Below are 23,747 nucleotides of genomic sequence, written 5' to 3'. Positions count from 1 at the left end.
TATTTTGCATCCTAGAAATGAATGTGGTGCTTGTCCTTGGTATACTGGAAACAAGGATATAACAGAAGAGGTGAGGCCAGAGAAAGAAGAAAATATTAAAAGATTCTTCCTGAAACACTAGGGAACCTCTCTGTTGGTGTTACAAAGGAAAAAGAATCGACCTTTTGAGCTTATGATGTGAAGCACAGATCTCTTGAGAAATGCGCTTTCTTTGCTCATCTGAGGAAATCTAAACTCTACCCCCAATGAGCTTGCTAGGCCGCTCTGGGGTCAAGAACACGAGGGCATGCGAGCACTAGCTTAGATTTATGCAGTCTGCCTACCTCTGGAGAATTAAACTTGCACACACACACAAATATGAAGCTTACTTTTATTGTCTAGCTGAGCTCGGTATTTACTGAATCCTTTCAGCCGTACTCTCTGGCCCAGAAGATCAAGGAATTCTTCAAAAGCTGGTCCCGCCGTCTCATTGTTATACATCTCTTCCTCTGTGCTCTGGCCTGCTTTGCAATAAAGGATCCCGATCTTGTGCTGAAAGCTCAGCTGAAATGGGGGAGAAATGCAATTACTTGGCAAAGAGTACCAGACAGGCTAACTTCAAGTAAAATCAAACTACAGAAGCTTAGCATTAGTTCTAGGAATGTATGCCAGAACAATTTCCACAAGCGAATGAGCAGAACAGTGACTATCACTGTATCTGATGCTAGAAAATACGTAATAAAACCAGAAACCCGAAGTACGGCTGGAGAAATGTCAGGAACTCTAGGAAATATAATATATGGCCCTGGCCACATGGGATTAGCCGGGTTTCCAAAAGGACAGGCAGTCAGGTTGAAGCAGCTACTTAAAAGCCCAAATGTGGAAATAATGAGCCTTATACTCCATGCAATAAGTAGCATTATCTACCAAGTCAGAAGTAAAGGCTGCAAACTTTTAAAAGTTTTGTTTTTCTGGTTTCTAATGCTTTTTATGTGAACATATACAGTAATACATGACACTTTTAGGAAAAAAAATATATCAAATTACAGTCTAGTAAGGAAAGAGTCTCAACAGAAATTGTGATATATGTGCATAAATAATGTTTTGTTTTTATAAAAGTAACTTTGGCTGTACAATTACAAGCATTTCTTACATTTTTCACTGTTTGAAAAGAAAACATCTACTAAATATACAATATACCCTACAGAATTTTCATAGTAATTGAAAAGTTCCTGTTGTGATTCTATCTCCCCTGAGGCTGGGGAGAAACCGGACCATGATCCATTCTCACAGCTTCCCTATTTTCATCAAAGAGGAACTGCTTCTCACTCACGAAATCAGCACTCTTCATCTTACTACTGGCAGTCTGAGCCTCAAAGACTGACAGATTAGCAAACGTCGCCGATTCCCAAAAGACATCAATCCATAACACTGTTTACTTTTAGTATCAAGCTGTAAAATAGGGCCTTAATCAAAATTGATAGTAGACTATATCAGTAAAACAAGGCAAAATAATACTCATTGCCCTTGAGCGGGAGAGTGATAAAGGCGGGCTCATCCATGTCACCTAATGACAACACGCGACGTGAGAGAGGCAAGGAGACCCCTGCTTGGGTAGTCTAGGCAGGCTGAGGAGACATTTCACTGCATGTCAGGATACACTTAGAGGGGAGCACGGACAGTCAATCACCACTCTACTCTGAATGCATTCCAATCCTGACTAAGTTGCTGCTGGAGAACACACAAGAAAACATCACCTGCTTTCAACTTGAGTGAATCCGCTGCATGTACTAGTGGATAATGGGGAGGGGATGAAGGGCACAGCCTTGGGCTCCTGGGAGAGCCACAACTCCTCCATCACACAGGGAAGGGAATGATCCATACCCTGGGAGTGAGGACATGAGACGCAGTGTGTAAGCATCATGAGTTTTTATTGAACTAATAGGGCCAAGAGAAGACTTCCACTTATCCAGAGGAAAAAAATATGTCTGATCAACTGAGTTATCCAAATAAAGGAGATACTATACTTACTGCAAACAGACCCTCATCTTCAAAAAATGTTAAATATGATACAAATGTCTAATACGGCCACAAACAGTAATTAATCCTCAGTGGTTCAGAAGACATTTCAGGATCCTAAGGTACATTCAAGAAACACCTATGATTGGTGATCATTACCATGGATGCTGAAGGCCTTAATGATGGCTGGAACCTGTACTAACATGATAATAAGCCCTCACAACGAATGCTTCACATGCTTGATAGAGTGAAAGTCTGACTTCTCTTCCACTCTCTGAAGAGGGCTTCAGCTCTCTCTCCAATTATTTGGCTTAATGAGAGTTCACAAAAAATACTGCAGAATGATTAGGACTGGCACATGTAACTCAAATGTCCACTGACCCAAACGCCTGCGCACCCTACTATCCACTGTTTCTAAAGCCAGAACTATACCCTGTGCCACACAGTCATCCTCGCTCGTGGAGCCTGTCCGCCCAGATGGTGCTGTCCCTTTGTCAGTCCTCCTCTCTGCTCTGTGGGTCATCTCACAGCCCTGTCAGCACCATTCACCACCACCATCTGGATGCCTCCAATGTCCCTTGGGCCTGAGGTGAGTCTGCTCTTCAGGCCACATCTGAGCTTCTACCAGGCTGCCCTCAGATCTTAGTAGGTTACCCCCTTTTGTTCTCACATCCACCTCTTGGGGGAGGAAGCCTACAGTGGAGTGGTCTGGGGCACAGTGTGGCCCCATGCTGGTTAAGTAAAGTCCCCCTCTATGAGAACAATTTCTCTGTTTCAAGTCTTGTGGCCTTGATATTTCTTATGGACTTGCATTCAGGGAGAGGCCAAATGACTGGATACTCCTCTGCTTACTGTGCCCTCTGTAACCTGCCTCCTGTCAGCTTCACACCCGTCTTCCCAGCTATCAAACAAGCCAGCCTGTGTTTAGATTCTACCTGGGAACACGATTTGAGTTTTCAACCAAGAAGCTTCTGGCTCATGGGGATCAGGAGATGTGGCTAAATCAGATTTCAAAGCCCTCGGTGGGCAGCTGCCCAGAGGCCTGTGGGCCAGAGCTCCAGCTCCTGTGAAAATGCCTTGTATGCACCATTCCTCTTTTGATAAATCTGCCAGATGAGTAGCCCACAAAATGGAACTTGCTGTTGTTTTTAGGTGCCATCAAGTTGGTTCTAACTCACAGTGACTCTATGTACAACAGAACAAAACACTGCCTGGTCCTGTGCCACCCTCACGATTGTTGCTATGTTTGAGTCCAGTGTTGCAGCCACTGTGTCAATCCATCTCATTGAGGGCCTTCCTCTTTTTTGCTGACCCTCTACTTTGCCAAGCATGATATCCTTCTCCAGGGACTGGTCCCTCCTGATAACCTGTCCAAAGTATACGAGACGAAGTCTCATTGTCCTCACTTCTAAGGAGCATTCTGGCTGTACTTCTTCCAAGACAGACTTGTCCATTCTTCTGGCAGTCCATGGCAGAGTCAATATTCTTCGCCAACACCGAAGTTCAAATATATAGAAACATCATGATTCAAAGGCATCAGTCCTTCAGTCTTCCTTATTCACTATCCAATTTTTGAATGAATATAAGGCGACTGAAAATACCAAGGCTTGGAATTTAGGGTACACAAATATCTCCAATGACTTAGAATAAAACATCATGACTTGCTAATTATAAATAGTTATTTGTCCACTAAATATAATAATATAATAAAAATACTTAGTGAAGAGCTCTATTTCCCTGAATCTCTTTCACAGTAAACCTTGTGAAAACAATCTAAACACAGTACCAAGGCACAACTACTTCTGCTGCACATTAAAAAGTTTGGAAAATATTTTCAGCTTGATCACAATACAAAGCAAATTAGAGACTCCACCACTTCATGTACTAAAACACCCAATTCTCTGAGACCAAGATTTTGTTTTTTAACCCCTCTTTTTTTTAAGCCTTAGGCCGAAGGAGCCCTGGTGATGAAATGGTTAAGCACTTGGCTGCTAACTGCAAGAAAGCAGAAACTGACGATGTAGGTAACTGGCAGTTACACTTTGGGTTATGTTTTAAGTAACTTTTCAAGATTAGAAAACTCTTGGACCAGTAACAGAAAATTAGCCCATTCCTACTGGACATTTACTTTTAGGGGGAAAAAAACAAAACTAAAAATAAACAACAACAACAAAAAAACAGCATTATCTGGCATAAACTCTTAACCACAGGTTAGTTGCAACTCCCAAAAGGTTAGTGGCGACTTGAGAAATTGGGATGTTATAAAATAAAAACATTTTCAGAGATAAAAATAATTTTTGATATAAACTATCTTTTCTTCATGTAATATGGGAATCTGCTATCAATTTAGAGTTACGGGAAGTTAAGACAACATACTGTGGTTAAGCTTAAACAGCATGGAGAGAGTCAAGTCTTACTGATCAAAATGGAACAAATGTAGCCTCCAAATAAAAAGCAGAAGAAATACATCCAGGACAATAAAATGCATTGGACTGCTTAAAAGTACAACTCAGTTTTTAAAATTAATTCAGTGTTCCTTAAAAGTACTTAAAGTGCTTGATTTTTAAAAATTTCTGGCACAGCTTTGGGACTGCTCTGCTGTAGACATCCCAGATACTTCCTTAGCAGTCAGCTCTAGCTGGGCTAAGGTTTCTCCTTTACTGCTCTGCCAGAGAATCCTCATTTGCATGGCAGCGTCCACACTGCAAGCTCTGAGGGGAAATGGAACCATTTATGACACTCTCCCATAGCAGCCTTAGGGGGCCACACATGCCACCCTCCAGGCAAGAAAATCAACCTGACTCCTGCTGTGCAGTTCAGTGATTTATTTTAAATGAAGAACAAAAATGCACTAGCAACATAAAGGGACAAGGAACTTATGACGTGGGTGGCAAGTTTTTCTCACCAACCGTCCTTGCGCATCATAATGGATGCTGTTCATCCCTTTAAATGTACTTGAACTTTCAGTATCTGGACCAGCCCAGACATACTCCCTCTCTCCCCACAATAACACGTTTACGTCAACTGTTCTGTGGATATTTTGTACACTCCACATACTTTACCTGTCCTGATACTGGAAAACCTATTATCTGGGTATAATATGGTTTTAAAAGTCAACTGCTCACATTTAGTTTTAGTTTGGTTTGGTTGTTGTTTCTGATGTGTCAGGCCCTTAACTCTTGAGGCTTACAGATCTCAGGTTTATGCATTTTTAGTGTTAAAGTGCCAGCTGCTTGCTTATAATGCAGTATGAGCTTGTTAGTTCAATTCCAAGTTCATCACTTTTAAAATCCCAGGCATCTGAAGTATCAGTCTATTTCATCACAATCAGTATTACTGGGTCAACCAAAAAATTGCTCATATTCCCTCTAAAACATGCAAAAGAATTTTCTTTGGGAAATTCTGATAATATTCCTTATCCATGGTCTGTTTCTTACATGTGTATTCATTTAAAATAAATGGCACACACTTGGGCACCTACTTGTCAGTTTTTCTACAAGTTATCTTGCACATAAAACTTAGAAGACTTCTTTCCATCTTCTGGGCCACCACCCCAGTCATATCTCCCTCTCGAAATCCTACCCAAGCCTAAAAGGCCAGTTAAAATACCACATCCTTCAAGACATTTACCCAGCTAGATATTCTTTCTTGTTTTCCCAATGCACTCACTGTATGTACACCTCTCCAAGATCTATTACCACACTCCCTTATAGAGTCTTTTGTGCTCTCGGTTTTATTGCCCCTGTGGGCTAGGTCTTCGCCATCTTTAGTCTTCCTACTGCATGCTGTTCATATCCATCTGTTAGTATACCTTGCACACAGTAGATAAGAATAAATGTTTGTTCAGGGAAAGGGCCAGTTTGAGTTTTTTTAAACCCTGGAAAGAGATACTTATCTACCTTTAATAATTATGCAGTCAAATGTGTTCTTGCTAGCTGGAACATACCGAAACCTTGGTAAAAAACAATAAAAGTCACAACTCAGCAGAAGCTGTTATTATACAGGACATCATATTTCTTAACTAGGGTAAATGCATATTCGGGAAAAACTAGGGAGAAAATGCTCTGTGGCATTAAAAAATAAATGGTTTTAAAAGAAAGATGGAAGGGGAAATTTCCAAACCTTTAGACACACGGACAAAACTCATGCCGAAACTCATCTTATACATACCCCTTGTTCATCAAGCTTGAGTAGTTGCTCTGAGACCTTGGGTGAGTTCAAAGCCTGTCTCAGGCACTGAATGCTCAGCTCTGGAATGACATACTCCAGAACTTCTTTCAGAGGTAGTCCTCGTGCGGTACCATGCCTAGCAGTGGAGGGTACAGCATCTTCTAAAATTGCTCCTCTCAGTGTTGTAAGCTGCAGAGGGGAGTAAAGGCTTCAGTTACCCGTTATTCCTGATTACCTACCTGAAGTATAATTTGTTAGTTGTCTTACAAAAAGAAGAGCAGACAAAGGAGGCTAAAGTACTCAATCTGAGGAAGCAAAACCAACACTCATATAGTCTTTAAACAACAAAAATATACAAGGATCAGGGGGGAGTCAGGCTGGATTGAGATAATGAGATGTGTGCTTAAAGAATAAGGTGAAGGATGACACAACGCTGCTATGCAAAATAAAGACATTTCTACAATTCTCTGTTTCCCATGTGTGAATTATATTGAGAAGGACACTTGTTTTTCTTCCATCCTTCCTTATTTTTCCTGTTTCCCCCATTTCTCTAGATCTTCTTTTCTCGTACTCCCTTTTTTCTTTTCTATTATCCATTGCTGATGATTCCTCAGGCTGAACAGGGGTACCCACTGGTATCTTGGACAGGGGTGCCCTGGGCAGGTTGGTTCAGGGCTGAGAAGACCTCCACTGAGCTTTGCTTGTGATATGCTGCATGCCCTTAAATATGCCACAAAAGCATGGGATCACTACTCTCAACACATGCTGCAGACCTAACAGTGAGCAACTGAAACAATGCACTCGACAACAACATGAGAAACTGAATTTTTAAATTAATTTAATTTCAATTACTTTAAACTTAAATAGGCTCATGTGGCTAGTGGCTACTGAAGTGGACAGCACATGTCTGTAAAATGACATTAAGTTATGTGACTTCAAGAGAGGGCTTTATTTTACATATCCAGCATAGAGCCTGGACTGCCGGAAGGCCTAAGTTCTAGGTAAAATGCACAGCAGTCCACATACTCATGTGGACTGCACAGAACTAGAGAAAGGCTCTTTCCTCTATCAGTATGGCCTAGAAGCAGTCCTCCAAAATACATATCCTGAATACTGGCCAAATTTAACCAACCACTTGCTGACGAGTCAGCTCTGACTCATGGCGACCCCCTGATGTCAGAGTAGAACCATATTTCATAGTGTTTTCCATGCCAGATTTCTTTGATGCAGCCTGCCAATTCTGTCTTCTGAGGCACCTGTGGATGGACTTGAACCACCAATCTTTCGTTTAGTAGCCAAGAGCATTAACTATTTGCACCACCCAGGGATGGTCTTCTAACTAAAATGGGTTAAGAGAATAAGACCTAAAGCGCAGAGCAGATCCAATTCCTTACATAATAGCACCTCTACCTATTTAGCTCTGTACTCTATCATTTCTATAACAAACTCACTTATTACTCAAAGACAGACAAGCAAGGAATTAACCTGGGCCCTCAATGTAATGAAGGGGGAGTAGGTACGGGTACCATGCTAGTAAAAAAACAGTATTCAAACAACCACCCTACTGCAGGCTATCTGATTTTCTGTGTTAGATTTTAGAGTCATCTTTAAGCTCTGTCTGGCATGGACTGCACAGTTTACGCTTGTCCTCCCTGGCTTAGCCTGCATATCTTCCATTTTTATCATTTTGTACTATGTTCCTGGAAAATGGCAGTCTAAATTATTACCATTTAACATCCACAGCAAGTGTCTTAATTTTTATACTGTTACCCTCTTTCAATTACCATAAATGTTACATGCATTCTTTAATGTTAGTTAAAATTTAAAAAATTAACTCAATGCCACGTCTAAAGCAAACCAAAGCCAATAGTAGTGAAGGTATACTGAAGGTAAACTATATATGTCCCCTGGAAACTGTGACATCGTATCCTGTGCAGGCAGAGAGTGGGGGTCATCGCAGGGCCCTTCTCTAGGGTTTGAGGAGCCTGGCTCTGGTAGCAGACTGCTAAGGTTCAAATCCTAGCTCCACCACTCATGAGTTATGAGACCTTAGGTAAGTTATGTGCCTAAGCCCCTGTCTATGCCAGCTACCTCACGTAAAAAAGGGGAAATATAAGGAAATACACGTAGAGTACTTAGAACAATGCTGAGTTTATGGTAAGCATTTAAAAATTATCAGTTATTATAGCTATAATGGGATATTTATATATAAACTGGTATTTACAGTCAGTAGTTTTATGTCCTCAAGGTTAGTTATGGAGGTATTTGTATATATAAATATTTATACCAATTGGTGGTGGAACTATTAACAGAAGAAAAAACACCCAATAAAAAGAAAGATGTTCTAAAGGGGGTGTCTTCTAGCCAAGTGGCCTGAGGACAGTTTTTACTGATCTTCAGACTTCGGCCCACAGACAGTCACAATGCACAGCAGTTCCATTACCTCACTGGTCCTGAAAGCTACACGATAGTTGAACTGGGACCCTTCTTTCTCCTTAGCATCTTCAACCTTCTCTCTCCGGATGCTTATGGCCACAGGGCCAAGGTTTTCATCTATTCCAAAGTAGTTTTGGTGCTCTGTAATGGAAGAGAGCAACTGAATAAAAAAAAACAGAAAGGAACAAACAGCAAGGATGGATACCTTTTGGTTTGTGTATCAGTCAACCCTCCAAAGAAACAGAAAGAAAAATTCAGCAACAGAAAGCACATAAAAAGTTATTATGTTGCTGAGATCAAATTACATTTATTAATACTATAAATTAGATTACTATGTTATCAGCTAATCTTTTTTTTTTTTCCTTCTTCATATAAGTCTCAGTGTAGGAGTAGACCTTTGTGGCCATCCTGTCCATCTAACATAGGGGTCCTCTTGAGAATACCCTTCCTAAGAGATAGCACTAGTCTTTCACTCATAAAAAACCAGCTGCTGTTGAGTCAGATCCAAATGACGGTAACCCCATGTATGTCAGAGTAGAGCTGTGCTCCACAGTGTCTTCAATAGCTGGTCTTTCTGAAGCAGATTGCCGAGCCTTTCTTCCAAGGTGCCTCTGGTTGAACTCGAGCCTCCAATTTTTCGGTTAGCAGTTGAGTGCATTAACTCTTTGCACCATGCAAGGACTCCCTTTCATGCATACATTCAACAATTATGTGCCTACTATGTGCCAGGCACTGTCCTAAACAGTGGGGACACAGGGCAAACAGTACAGAAAAAACCCATACTCAGGAAGCTAATATTCTAGTTTGAACTCCTTCACTGATAGGAAGCTCGCTACTTTGTAAGAAAGTCCCTTTGGGTTGCTGATCAAGGTTCCTTGTTAGTGAGTTCTGTTAAAAGCAGTCAAAAACGCTTTATTGCAACTTCCAAATTTTTAAAGTTTTGTTCTCTGAAATGACCCAAATTAACAAACACTCAAGATGTGATGCAGCCCATGGAAAACAGAGGGAGCAACTACCCAAACATTTATTAATGCTTCTTAAAAATGCATCTGCCCATTTTCAGCAGCCCCATCATACCAATAATGCACACAAAGCACATGGTAAACTCAAAGCCCCAGGTGTTACTCATTTATTTCCTAATGAACTGCTGCTGGGTCAGTTCTCCAAGGTCTCTACTTATCGATCTTCTCACTCTGCATGGAAGACTTTACATTTATCACTTCTGAATGTCACCTTCTTGGTCAATCTTCACTGACTCTTAAGTTTTAGTTTAAAAGAAACTAGACATATTGAACATTTATAACTTTGGGGAAAAAAACCTACAGGTATTCCAAAGGTTTTTGTTATGCTAATATTTTCTGACACACAAAAAAAATTTTTTTGAAGGAAGAAGAAATGTTATTCAGAGAGTAGAAAACAGGATGAGTTCAATGAACAAAAACAGCACCTGTACCACTACGAGCAAACATTATTCACAGGCACTAACGAATACTAGCTAGATCTTGAAATGGCAAATAATCTGCTTCTTTACTGCTTCCAACCCAAGGAGATGAACTCTGATATTTCTCGTGAGAGGAGATCATGGCGAGACGAGCAGGTAAATGATTTTAGGGGCTGAAAGGTGAACGGTTGACTTAGCACAGTTTTGGATTTACACAAAGGAAGTAAGCTTTTTTTTTTTTTTAAATCAACAGCACATTCCTTGGGTACATTATGTACTGATAACGGCCAAATTGACTGTTACAAATGTAAATACCACCAGTGAAATAAAACACGCGTTCAAAAAACGGTCTGGGTTTGGGGAAAGCCAATCCTGAAGCAGTAGTTATTTGTGGCTTTAATCAACCCAATTAGGAACACAGTTAAAAAGAGTCAATAAAAACAGAGACTAAAAGTTAATTACCTACTTCAAGACACTATCATTTTACTATTTCCTTAAATCGGCATTAGTGACTATCCGGCACTATGTTGGATTCTTTAATCAGTGACCCTCATGACTCAAAAGAGCTTCATACTGTCTTAGGGAGAAAGAGAAAAAAGAAAATTCTTTTCATGGTGAAGTTGAGAGTCCTAGGTTAAATGAATCAAATCACTAATTCTAACACCTGACAACTCACCACGTGACCATGTGCACTGCTGTCACAAGTCAGCAGGTGCTTCAGCAGTGTAAGAGGTTTGAAAGGGAACTAAACTGTAAAGGATATTAGGAGGGAAAAAAGTTAACAGAGATGCAGAGGAACTGGAATTCTCATTCACTGCTAGTGAGAACACAAAATGGTACAGTCCCTTTGAAAAGAATTTGGCAGTTTCTTATAAAGTTCAATATATATATACACACACACTATAAGACCCAGCAATTCCATGCCTAGAAATTTAACCAGATGAACTGAAAACTCATGTTTACACAAAAACCTATATGCAGGTGTTTACAGCGGCTTTATTCATCAAAAACTAGAAACAACCCAAGCATCCTTCAACTGGGAATGGGTAAACTGGGTACATCTCTTCAACAGGATACTACTCAGAAATAAACGTGGAACAAACTACTGATAGATGCAACAACATGGATTAATCTCAAATGCATTCTGCTAAGTGGAAGACACCAGAATCAAAAGGTTACATACCGTATGGTTGCATTTATTTAACATTCTGGAAAAGGCAAAACTATAGGATCAGTGGTTGCCAGGGCTGGAGGTAGGGAAACCGGTTGACTACAAAGGGAATTTTCTGGTGTAGTGGGTCTGTTCCATTTCCTGATGGTGGTGGTGGTTACACAACTATATACATTTGTCAACACTCTCAGAACTATATCCTTAAATAGAAAGGGTGAATTTTACTATACATAGAGGTTCACCGAAAAAATTGGAGAAAAAGTGAAAGGGAGGAAGGGCTGTCGGTTCTCACAAACAGATGGGGCCTTTCAGCACAGGTACAAGTCATGACCATTTCACTATCCCCAGCAAAGTTTTACGCCTACATCAAGGAAGAGAATACATACTCCTTGAGTAATCACTATCTCTCATTCCTGTTTTCTCGGTTACTAATCCTTACACACTACAAACTTTCTTCTACACTACTATTCTGCTCAAAAGCACTAGGACATCTTGTGACCAAATCCGACAACCACCTTTTAGTCCTGTCTTACAGCATGCATCTGCTGTGTCCAACACTGTTAGCCACTCACTTCTTGGTGGAACTCTACTTCCCTGACTGCTGAGACATCTTCTCATAGTGAGAGGTCTCCCAGATCTTCTCTTCCAGCCACTCCTGTGAATTTCATCCTTCGCCCAAGGCTGTCCTTTCTGATTTTCTGTCTCTGTATTTATCTGCTCATCTATCTGTATATCCTTCCATCCATCCACATATCTTCTCATTTAAATCCCTCAATGATATCATTCAAAATTCTCTCCAGGCTCTTTTCGCACAAATCCCCTAACCTATAAATGTCTCAGAATACTGAGTAGCCACAGTTCCTGACACACACACTACTATTTCACGCCCCCAGACCTGTGTATGCATTTTTTTCCCTCTGCCTGGCATGGTGTCCACTTTTTTTCACTTGACATTCTTACTCATCGTTGAAGACTCAATCCAAACATCATTTCCATGGGAAATAGTCCCCTCATCTCCAGATAAGGCTAAGCCTTCCGACTTTTATATCCACAAGGCCTACTATTATAGCACCTAACAAATGACAGGTACTTAAGAAAGTGTTCTTGAATTACTGAACTAAATTAGGGTTCCCTGGAACTGTCTAATAGTAACGGTTTTTATCAAACCTCAGCCAGGAATATCAAAGTAAAAGTGAGGAGGCAGCTTAGTTCATTCTGGGACAGAAAAGTGTAAAAGGCCTTGGGCCCCAGAAATGCAGCAGGAAATTTCCCACAGTGAGAGGGACAATTTGATTATTGGCATATATATAAAAATGAGACTCTATGCGCCAATCAGAGCTAACATATATTAGACTCCTATTGCTGCTGTAACAAATTACCACAAACTTGGTGGCTTAAAACAACACACACTTATTTTCTTATAGATCTGGAGGTCAGAAGTCCAAAATCAGTTTCACTGGGCCAAAATCAAGGTGCTCAATGGGAAAGAATCCTTTCCTTGTCTTTTCCAATTCTACAACTGTACTCCTCGGATTTCTTGGCTCCTAGCCCAGTCTCCATCTTCAAAGCCAGTAGCCTCTTGTTTTGGTGGTCACATCGCCATCTTCTGTGTCAAATCTCCTTCTGCCTCCATCTTTTAAGGACACTTGTGACTGCATTTGGGGCCCACTCTGACACTCCAGGGTAAGAGCCCCATCTCAAAATTCTTAATCACATCTGCAAAATCCCTTTTGCCACATAAGTAACATCCGCAGGTTCCAGGGATTAAGACCTAGATATCCTTGGAGGACATTATTATACCTACCATACATATTTAATTCAATTCATTCACTCAAATATTGTGCACCAGAGATACCTCAACTGTGTTAGAAACTGATAAACACTGGGGATACAATATTGAACAAGACCTAGTGCATACTTAAATAATTTTGTGGGGAGAATAATACAGTGAACACACAAAAATCACACATTCTAAGTTCTGTGACAGCAGTAAATAAGGGGTACAATGGAAGCACCACAAGTACCCAGTATAGAATCAAAAATCCAGAAGAAAAACACTGCTTATGCAGCCGAAACAAATAACACAAAGCCCATCTACCCTATTGAACTATTTTATGATATTAAGTTTTCCAATCCATAGCCATGATACATCCCCTCTATTTATTTGGGTTTTTCTTTCCTCTTGGTAATGTAGGTTTCTGTGGTGGTCAGGCACATCTTTCTTTAGATTTAGTCCTAGGTACTTGATGGTTTAGGGTAATAATGTAAACAGTATAATTTTCAAAATTTCAATTTCTAATCGTATGTTTCTAGTATACAGGCATGACTGATTTCTGTACCATGTATCCAGTGACCACTTATTAAATAGATTAAAATTCTTTTGGATATTCTATGTAAACATGCTATGCTATTTTACAGCAACATGTAAAAAACCAAAAACTGGCGTAACAGCACTTATGAAAATACCTCATAGGGGCAGGAAGCGGTTGGCAAATGAACACAGAATGCATGTTATTTGCGTAATAATTTGGTATGTACGTACATACACACATACATATATATGTAAACATGTATACGCATACACGGACAATTTTCCAATATAGGATTTTTGTATCTATTTCTGAAAGATATTAGTGTGCAGTGTTCCTTTCCTAACAGGTACTGGTAGCAATGTTATGCTGCACTCATAAAATTAACTGCAAGGTGTTCCCTCATTTTCCAGTCTCCAGAAAAGTCTGTTTATGATTGGTTTTCTTTTTTCTTTAAATGTTTGTAAGAAATTACAGGTGAAGTCTTCTTGAGCTGGTGAAGCCATCTGAATCTGGGTAGGAAGTGTTTTCATAATAAATTCTATGTCTTTATTACATATAAAACTATCAGATTTTCCATTTCCTCCCATGTCAATTGCTTCCCTCCACCTCCCCCCCCCGAATGTGCCCATTTTCCAGATTTATTATAACATCCTCATCTTTTCAGGGAAAGCAGGATGTACTGTGGTATTCCTTTCTTCATTCCTGATATGGGCAATCTGTGCCTTCTTTCTTTTCTTTTTGACTAGTCTTTCCACGATTTTATCATTTTTTTTTTTTTTTAATTTCTAAGAACTAACATTTGGCTCTGTTGACCCTCTCTCTGGTTTTCTATTTTGTTATTTTCTGCTCTTATCTTCATTATGTCCTCTGTTTTACTTTATATTTGTCATTAATTTTCTAGTTTTTTAATTGGATACTTCAACCATTGACTTTCAGCTTTTTCCTTAACTAATGTGTGTATTTAAAGTTACACATTTTTATCTAAGCATGGTTTGAGCTGCTTCCCACAAGTTTTGATATGATATGTTGGATAATTTTCACTATTGTTCAGTTGAAAATATTTAATTTCCACTATGACTTCTTCTCTGAACCATATGTTATTTTTCAAGCATTCAGTGATTGTTCCAGCTAACTTTCTGTTACTGATTTCTAGATTATTTTCACATTGGTCAGAAAATGTACTATGAATGATTTCATTCCCTTGCAATTTCTTGAAACTTGCTTTTATGGCCCAGCATGTAGCCTACTTTGATAAATGCTTTGTGAGCATTTGAAAAGTATGTACATTTTACTTTGTATTTTGTATTTTAAATACGTCAATTAGGGAGCCAGGGACAAGATGGCGGAGTAGCCAGATGCTTCCAGTGATCCCTCTTACACCAAAGACCCGAAAAAACAAGTGAAATGATTATATTTATGACAAGCTAGGAGCCCTGAACATCAAAGGCAAAGTGAGAAAAAGTACTGAGCAGCACGGGGAGGGACAGCCAGTTCAGAAGCTGAGAGGAGTTGCCAGACATGAATAGCCAGGATCCCTCAGGCACCGTTCCTGGGAGCAGCTGCAGTGGGCTGGTAGCAGTTTGGCCACAGTTTCCTCAGGGAGAAACAGTCAGCCACACAGCCTACTCACATCTTCGAAACCAAAGATGAACAGTGCTCTTGGCAAAAGCTAAGCACTAGTGTATATTTTACCACACCCCCCTCCCCCAAGCTGGCTTCAGTGGCTGTTGATTTTCCTGGGCCTGAGATAGGCTCTGCTGAGCACTCTGAGTCACTCTCCTGGCATTGGAGAAGGAATAAATTCACAACTGGGGGAAAAGATGATTTGTCAGTTCCACTCACCTGGAGAGCTCAGGAAAGAAGCAGCTCCTGTACAGGTATAAACAGTACGTGGACTTTGATACCTTTCCCTGCTAGATGGACCTGTGTGGGCTTATTACAAGAAACAGGCACATGTTGACAGACTGCAACCGTTTCAGCTGTGCCGTGGAGAGGTGGGCGTTTGATGTTTGACACCACTTTACCTATTAAACAGGGTCCTCACCTATCCACATCAGGGGCCAAAGAACTGGTGGTGCCACTCAGGTCACCCAGCCACCTGTGACACAGGTCCAAGGATAACTGGTACCTCCCAGTCCTTACAACCAAAAGCATAGGGTGCCCATGGTCCATCTGAAGAACTCACCCACCTGTACACTCTAGGGAAGAGAGACACGCTTTACTCACAGACACTTGATGGGAGGTTGTCAGCCCCCTGCCTTGTTCACAGCATGACCCCCTGCTGCAATCAGATACCGGTACCTAAACCAATCAACCCTACCCCTCTCAGACTGTAGGACAGAGCCTGTACCACACACACTTGATGACCAGATACCTGGACCTGTGAGCTGAATCCATACAAGACAAGTAAAGGGACTCCTAGGTTGATATACCTGATAACAGCTCAAGCCATTGGGTGACAGGACGTCAGAGCTTCAAAGGCAAAAATAATCAAGCTAGTTCATTCAAGCAACCTATTTTGGCTTATCAAACCAAAACAAGGCAAGAAGCTAGGATACAGTAAGCAAACATAAAATAAACTAATACAATAACTTACAGATGTCTCAGAGACAACAGTCACTATCAAATCACAAAGAAGCAAAACATGATCACTTGAAAAAGCTCTCAGAACAAAGAATCAAGGGATCTTCTGGATGAAGGTACATTTCTGGAATTACCGGATGCAGAATACAAAAGATTAATATACAGAACCCTTCAAGACATCAGGAATGAGATTAGGAAGGAGATCAGGTAATACGCAGGACAAGCTAAGAAGACACAGATAAACCAGTTGAAGAAATTAAAAAGGTTATTCACGAACATAATGAAAAACTTAAAAAGCTGCAAGAATCCATAGAGACAGCAAGCAGAAATTCAGAAGATTAATGATAAAATTACAAAATTAGACAACTCAATAGAAAGTCAGAGGAGAAGAACTGAGCAAGTGGAAGGCACAATTGGTGAGGCTGAAGGTAAGGCACTTGGCACCAATATATCTGAAGAAAAAGCAGATAAAAGAATTTAAAAAAATGAGGAAACCCTAGGAATCATGTGGGACTCTATCAAGAGAAATGACCCATGAGGAACTGGGGTACCAGAACACAGAGGGATAACAGAAAATACAGAGAGAACTGTTGAAGATTTGTTGGCAGAAAACTTCCCCGCTATCGTGAAAGATGAGAAGATATCTATCCAAGATACTCATTGAATTCCACATAGGGTAGACCTTAAAAGAAAGTCACCAAGACATATTATAACCAAACTTGTCAAAACCAAAGATAAAAAGAGAATTTTAAGAGCAGCTAGGGATAAACGACAGGTCACCCACAAAGGAGAGTCAATAAAAATAAGCTGGGACTACTGGGCAAAAACCATGCAGGCAAGAAGGCAGAGGGATGACTTATACAAAGTATCAGAAAAAAAAAGTTGCCAAACAAGAATCATATATCCAGCAATACTGTCTCTCAAATATGAAGGTGAAATTAGGACATTTCCACATAAACACAAGCTTTAGGGAATTCATTAAAAGAAAAGAAAAAAAAAAACTGTAAGAAATCCTAAAGGGAGTTCTTTGGTTAGAAAATCAATAATAACAGGTATCAACCCAAGACTAGAACACTGGAACAAGCAATCAGATGTCAACCAAGACAGGGAAATCACAAAAATAAATCAAGATAAAAAAATGGTCAAAAGGGGGAAACAGCGATGTTATTATGTAAAAGAAGACAATGTTAAAACAATAAAGAGAGACTAAGAAATGCAGTCATAGATCTTTCCTATGGAGAAGAAGACGAGGCGATACAAAGAAATAAGTTAGGTTTAAATTTAGAAAAATAGGCGTAAATAACAAGTTAACCACAAAGGAGATAAACTATGCTACACATCAAAGTAAAATACTAGAAAAAAATAGAGACTCAGCAGAAAAAAAATCAACAACAACGAATATAAGAAAAGCACAACATATAATCTACTCAGCACAAAAAATTAAGTAGGAAAAAGAAACTGTCAACAACACACAAAAAAAAAAACATCAAAATGACAGCACTTAACTCATAAAAAAAAAAAATACCTATCCATAATTACACCAAATGTAAATGGAATAAATGCATCAATAAAGAGACAGACAGTGGCAGAATGGATTAAAAAACACGATCTGTCTATATGCTGCCTACAAGAGACATACCTTAGACTCAAACACACAAACTAAAATTCAAAGGATGTAAAAAAACATATCAAGCACACAACAATCAAAAAAGAGCAGGAGTGGCAATATTAATTTCTGACAAAACAGACTTCAAAGTTAAATCCACCACAAAGGATAAGTAAGGGCAGTATACAGTGATTAAAGGGAAAATATACCAGGAGGATATAACCATATTAAACATTTATGCACCCAATGACAGGGCTGCAAGATACATAAAACAAACTCTAACAGCACTGAAAAGCAAGATAGACAGCTCTACAATTATAGTAGGAGACTTCAACACACCACTTTTGGTGAGGGACAGAACATCCAGAAAGAAGCTCAATAAAGACATGGACGATCTAAATGCCACAATCAACCAACTTGATCTCATAGACATATACAGAACACTCCACCTAACAGCAATCAAGCATACTTTCTTTTCTAGTGCACATGGAACATTCTCTACAATAGACCACATATTAGGTCATAAAGCAAGCCTTAGCAGAATCCAAAACATTGAAATATTACAAAGCATCTTCTCTGACCATAAGGCTATAAAAATAGAAACAATAACAGAAAAATCAGGAAAAGAAATCAAACACTTGGGAACCGAATAATACCCTGCTCAAAAATGACTGGGTTATAGAAGACATTAAGGATGGAATAAAGAAATTCATAGAATCCAGTAAGAATGAAAACACTTTCCATCAGAATCTTTGGGACACAGCGAAAGCAGTGCTCAGAGGCCAATTTATATCAATAAATGCACACATCCAAAAAGAAGGGCCAAAATCAAAGAATTAGCCCTACAACTTGAACAAAGAGAAAGAGAAGAAACCCTCAGGCACCAGAAGGAAGCAAATAATAAGAATTAGAGCAGAATTAAATGAAATAGAAAGGAGGAAAACAATTGAAAGAGTTAACAAGAGCAAAAGCTAGTTCTCTGAAAAAATTAACAAAATTCATAAACCATTGGCCAAACTGACAAAAGAAAAACAGGAGAGGAAGCAAATAACCCAAATAAGAAATGACATGGATGATAGCACAACAGACTCAACTGAAATTAAAAGAATATCAGATTACTATGAAAAATTATACTCTAACAAATTTGAAAACCTAGAAGAAATGGACAAATTCCTAGAAACACACTACCTACTTAAACTAACACTAACAGAGGTAAAACAACTAAATAAACTCATAACAAAAGAAGAGATTGAAAAGGTAATCAAAAAACTCCTGACAAAAAAATCCCTGGCCCAGACGGCTTCACCGCAGAGTTCTACCAAACTTTCAAAGAAGAATTAATACCACTACTACTAAAGGTATTTCAGAGCTTAAAAAGGATGGAATACTCCCAAACTCATTCTATGAAGCCAGCATACCAAAACCAGGTAAAGACATAAAAAAAAAAAAAAAAAATAGACCTATATCCCTCATGAACTTAGATGCAAAAATCCTCAACAAAACTCTAGCCAACAGAATTCAACAACATATCAAAAAAATAATCCACCACGACCAAGTGGGATTCATACCAGGTATGGAGGCATGGTTCAACATTTGAAAAACAATTAATATAATCCATCATATAAATAAAACAAAAGACAAAAACCACATGATCTTATCAATTGATGCAGAAAAGGCATCTGACAAAGTTCAACACTCATTCATGATAAAAACTCTCAGCAAAATAGGAATAGAAGGAAAATTCCTCAACATAATAAAGGGCATTTATACAAAGCCAACAGCCAACATAATCCTACATGGAGAGAATCTGAAAGCATTTCCCTTGACAATGGGGATCAGACAAGGATGCCCTTTATCACCACTCTTATTCTGTGCTGGAGGTCCTAGCCAGAGCAATTAGGCTAGACAAAGAAATAAATAGCATCCAGATTGGCAAGGGAAGTAAAAGTACCTCTATTTGCAGATGACATGATCTTATACAGAGAAAACCATAAAAAATCCTCAAGAAAACTACTGAAACTAATAGAAGAGTTCAGCAGAGTATCACGATACAGGATAAACATACAAAAATCAGTTGGATTCCTCTACATCAATAAAAAGAACATCAAAGAGGAAATCACCAAATCAATACCATTTACAGTTGCCCCCAAGAAGATAAAATACTTAGGAATAAATCTAACCAGAGACATGAAATACCTACACAAAGAAAACTACAAGACACTACTGCAAGAAACCAAAAGAGACCTACATAAGTGGAAAAACATACCCTGCTCATGGATAGGAAGACTTAACATTGTAAAAATGTCTGTTCTACCAAAAACCATCTATATATACAATGCACTTCCGATCCAAATTCCAACGACTTTTTTTAATGTGATGGAGAAACAAATCACCAACTTCATATGGAAGGTAAAGAGGCCCTGGATAAGTAAAGCATTACTGAAAAAGAAGAACAGAGAGGTCTCACTCTGTCTGATTTTAGAACCTATTATACCACCACAGTAGTCAAAACAGCCTGGTACTGGTACAACAGAGACACATAGACCAATGGAACAGAATTGAGAATCCAGACATAAATCCACCCACATATGAGCAGCTGATATTTGACAAAGGCCCAAAGTCAGTTAAATGGGGCAAAGACAGTCTTTTTAACAAATGGTGCTGGCATAACTGGATTTCCATCTGCAAAAAATGAAACAAGACCCATACCTCACACCATGCACAAAAACTAACTCAAAACGGATCAAAGACCTAAACATAAAATCTAAAATGATAAAGATCATGGAAGAAAAAATAGGGACAATGTTAGGAGCCCTAATACATGGCTCCTAACATCAGTAACAATGCAGAAGAGAAACTAGACAACTGGGAAATCCTAAAAATTAAACAGCTATGCTCATCCAAAGACTTCACCAAAAGAGTAAAAAGATTACCTACAGATTAGGAAAAAGTTTTTAGCTATGACATTTCCGATCAGTATCTGATCTCTAAAATCTACATGATACAGCAAAAACTCAACTGCAGAAAGACAAATAACCCAATTAAAAAATGGGCAGAGGATATGAATAGGCACTTCACTAAAGAAGACATTCAGATAGCTAGCAGATACATGAGGAAATGGTCACAATCATTAGCCATTAGATAAATGCAAATCAAAACTACAATGAGATTCCACCTCACTCCAACAAGGCTGGCATTAATCCAAAAAGCACAAAATAATAAATGTTGGAGAGGTTGTGGAGAGACTGGAACACTTAAACACAGCTGGTGGGAATGACAAATGGTACAACCACTTTGGAAATCAATTTAGTGTTTCCTTAAAACACTGGAAATAGAACTACCACACAACACAGAAATCCCACTCCTTGGAATACATTCTAGAAAAATAAGAGCCTTTACACGAACAGATACATGCACACCCATGTTCACTGCAGCGCTTTTTTATAATAGCAGAAAGATGCAAGCAACCAAGGGGCCCATCAGCAGATGAATGGATAAAGAAATTATGGTATATTCATACAATGGAATAGTATGCATCGATAAAGAACAACGATGAATCCGTGAAACATTTCATAACATGGAGGAATCTGGAAGGCATTATGCTGAATGAAATTAGTCAGATGCAAAAGGACAAATATTGTATAAGACCACTATTATAAGAACTTGAACAGAGAACAGAGAAAAAACTATTCTTTCAGGGTTATGAGAGTGGGGAGGGAGGGAAGAGGGGGAGGCGTTTTCACTAATTAGATAGTAGATAAGAACTACTTTAGGCGAAGGGAAAGACAACACACAATACAGGAGAGGTCAGCACATCTGGACTAAATCAAAAGCAAAGCAGTTTCTTGAATAAACTGAATGCTTCGAAGGCCAGAGTAGCAGGGGCGGGGGTTTGAGGACCATGATTTCAGGGAACATCTAAGGCAATTGGCATAATAAAATCTATTAAGAAAACATTCTGCACCCCACTTTGGAGAGTGGCGTCTGGGGTCTTAGATGCTAGCAAGCAGCCATCTAAGGTACATCAATTGGTCTCAACCCACCTGGAGCAAAGGAGAATGAAGAACACCAAAGGCGCAAGGTAATTATGAGCCCAAGAGACAGAAAGGGCCACATGAACCAGAGCCTACATTAGCCTGAGAGCAGAAGAACTAGATGGTGCCTGGCTACAACTGATGACTGCCCTGACAGGGAACACCACAGAGGACCCCTGAGGGAGCAGGAGAGCAGTGGGATGCAGACCTCAAATTATCGTAAAAAGGCCAGACTCAATGGTCTAACTGAGACTAGAAGGTCCCTACAGGAACCATTTCCAAAGCCAACTCTTCAGACAGGGATTGGACTGGACTATGGGATAGAAGAAAACCCTGGTGGCATAGTGGTTAAGTGCTACGGCTGCTAACCAAAGGGTCAGCAGTTTGAATCTGCCAGGTGCTCCTTGGAAACTCTATGGGGCAGTTCTACTCTGCCTTATAGGGTCACTATGAGTTGGAATCGACTCGGCAGCACTGGGTTTTTTTTGGTTTATGGGATAGAAAATGATACTGGTGAAGAGTGAGCTTCTAGGATCAAGTAGATTATGAGACTATGTGGGTAGCTTCTGTCTGGAGAGGAGACGAGAGGGTAGAGGGGATCAGAAGGTGGTCAAATGTGCACAAAAATAGAGAGAGGAGGGAAGGAGTGTGCTGTTTCATTAGGAGGAGAGAACCAGGAGTACATAGCAAGGTGTATATAAACTTTTGTATGAGAGACTGAGTTGATTTGTAAACTTTCACTTAAAGCACAATAAAAAAAAAAAAAAAAGTCAATTAGGCCATTTGTTAATCATGTTCAACTCTTCCATCCTTACTGTTTGTTTCTCTGCTTATTCCATCCAGTGCTGAAAGAGATATTAAAACCTCCAAGTATGACTGTAGATTTGATTATTTCTCTTTTTATCATTTTTTGCTTTATATATTTTGAAGCTATGTTATTTTGTGCTACGCAATTTATCATTGTAAAATGTCTCCGTTTATCTCTAGTGAACCATCTTGCCAACTTCAAATTAGACTTATGAGGCAGGGACTGAACTATTCTGTTGGGAACCTGAGCTATCAGTAGAAGCAAAACCAAACCCATTGCCATCCAGTGGATTCCAACTCATAGCAATAGTACAATTGCCCCATGGGGTTTCTAAAGAATGGCTGGTGGATTTGAACTGCTGACCTCTTGGTTAGCAGCTGAATGCTTAACCACCACACCACCAGGGCTCTGAGCTATCAGTATAAAAAGGTCTTTTTTCCTGAAGTAGTCAGTCAGTGTCACCGGGAAAGATTCTTCCATTCTTCGGAGGTATTCATCACAATCAAGGAATGGGGCTGGGTTGAAAATCTCCATTTCACTTAATTGCCTTATTCTGACTCTTGACTGTGCCTGTTGTTCAATTTCTCCAGAATAAATCTTCCATTTTCTGCTGGGTTGGGCAAGGAGTAGTAACCTTTGCACAGGAGACAGGAGAGAGAACATGGCCTTTTAAAAACTCTGAAGCGGTTACCTACTTAAGCCCCTGTAACTTCTTCAGAGGTACCTGGTTCTCTGGCATGAATGGACTTGCCTCTTGGTGATCTCTCCCCAGTACTCACCATCCATCAAGGCTGGGGTAAGGGAGTTTGGCTTTCTCCAGCCTGCTACAAATGGTCTTGTTCTTCCATCTGCTTTGCCATCTCTTGCCTTCAGTTATGTCTCTGTAGTTCTCCTTTATGCTTTTGTGCCCTTTTAAATTCCTTTGGTATCATTTTTGGGAGAGAGATAACATGTGTTTTCAATTTTCCATATTTAACTAGCAGTCCCAAGCCTATTTATTCTTAATATACTGATAATTCCAAGAAGCCTGATCACTGGTTTCTCAATTCTGGCTTTCTACTTATCACCTGCTTAACCTTGGGCTAGTTACATAATCTTTCTTAACATCCTCCCCTGCAAGATATAATAAATACATCATTATTATCATCACTAGCCTGGGAGGGGCATTATAGCTGAAATCAGGCATGC

At 39.5% G+C, this 23,747-nt stretch overlaps 1 protein-coding gene across 10 annotated transcripts in view; it reads right to left on the bottom strand.

Moving 5' to 3' along the window:
• SIPA1L2 (signal induced proliferation associated 1 like 2) overlaps window positions 1–23,747 on the bottom strand; it is a 254,858-nt gene that overhangs the window by 90,301 nt on the left and 140,810 nt on the right. For all 10 annotated transcript variants that reach the window (XM_049867910.1, XM_049867906.1, XM_049867905.1 and 7 more), the window contains 3 exons: window positions 8,612–8,745; window positions 6,169–6,357; window positions 369–543 (listed from right to left, as the gene is read on the bottom strand). In XM_049867910.1, the coding sequence (XP_049723867.1) occupies window positions 369–543; window positions 6,169–6,357; window positions 8,612–8,745 (498 nt within the window). The remainder of the gene's footprint in view (window positions 1–368; window positions 544–6,168; window positions 6,358–8,611; window positions 8,746–23,747) is intronic.

Source organism: Elephas maximus, chromosome 24, assembly GCF_024166365.1.
Source record: "Elephas maximus indicus isolate mEleMax1 chromosome 24, mEleMax1 primary haplotype, whole genome shotgun sequence".
Classification (NCBI taxonomy): domain Eukaryota; kingdom Metazoa; phylum Chordata; class Mammalia; order Proboscidea; family Elephantidae; genus Elephas; species Elephas maximus.
This window is presented reverse-complemented; position numbering and strand designations above follow the sequence as displayed.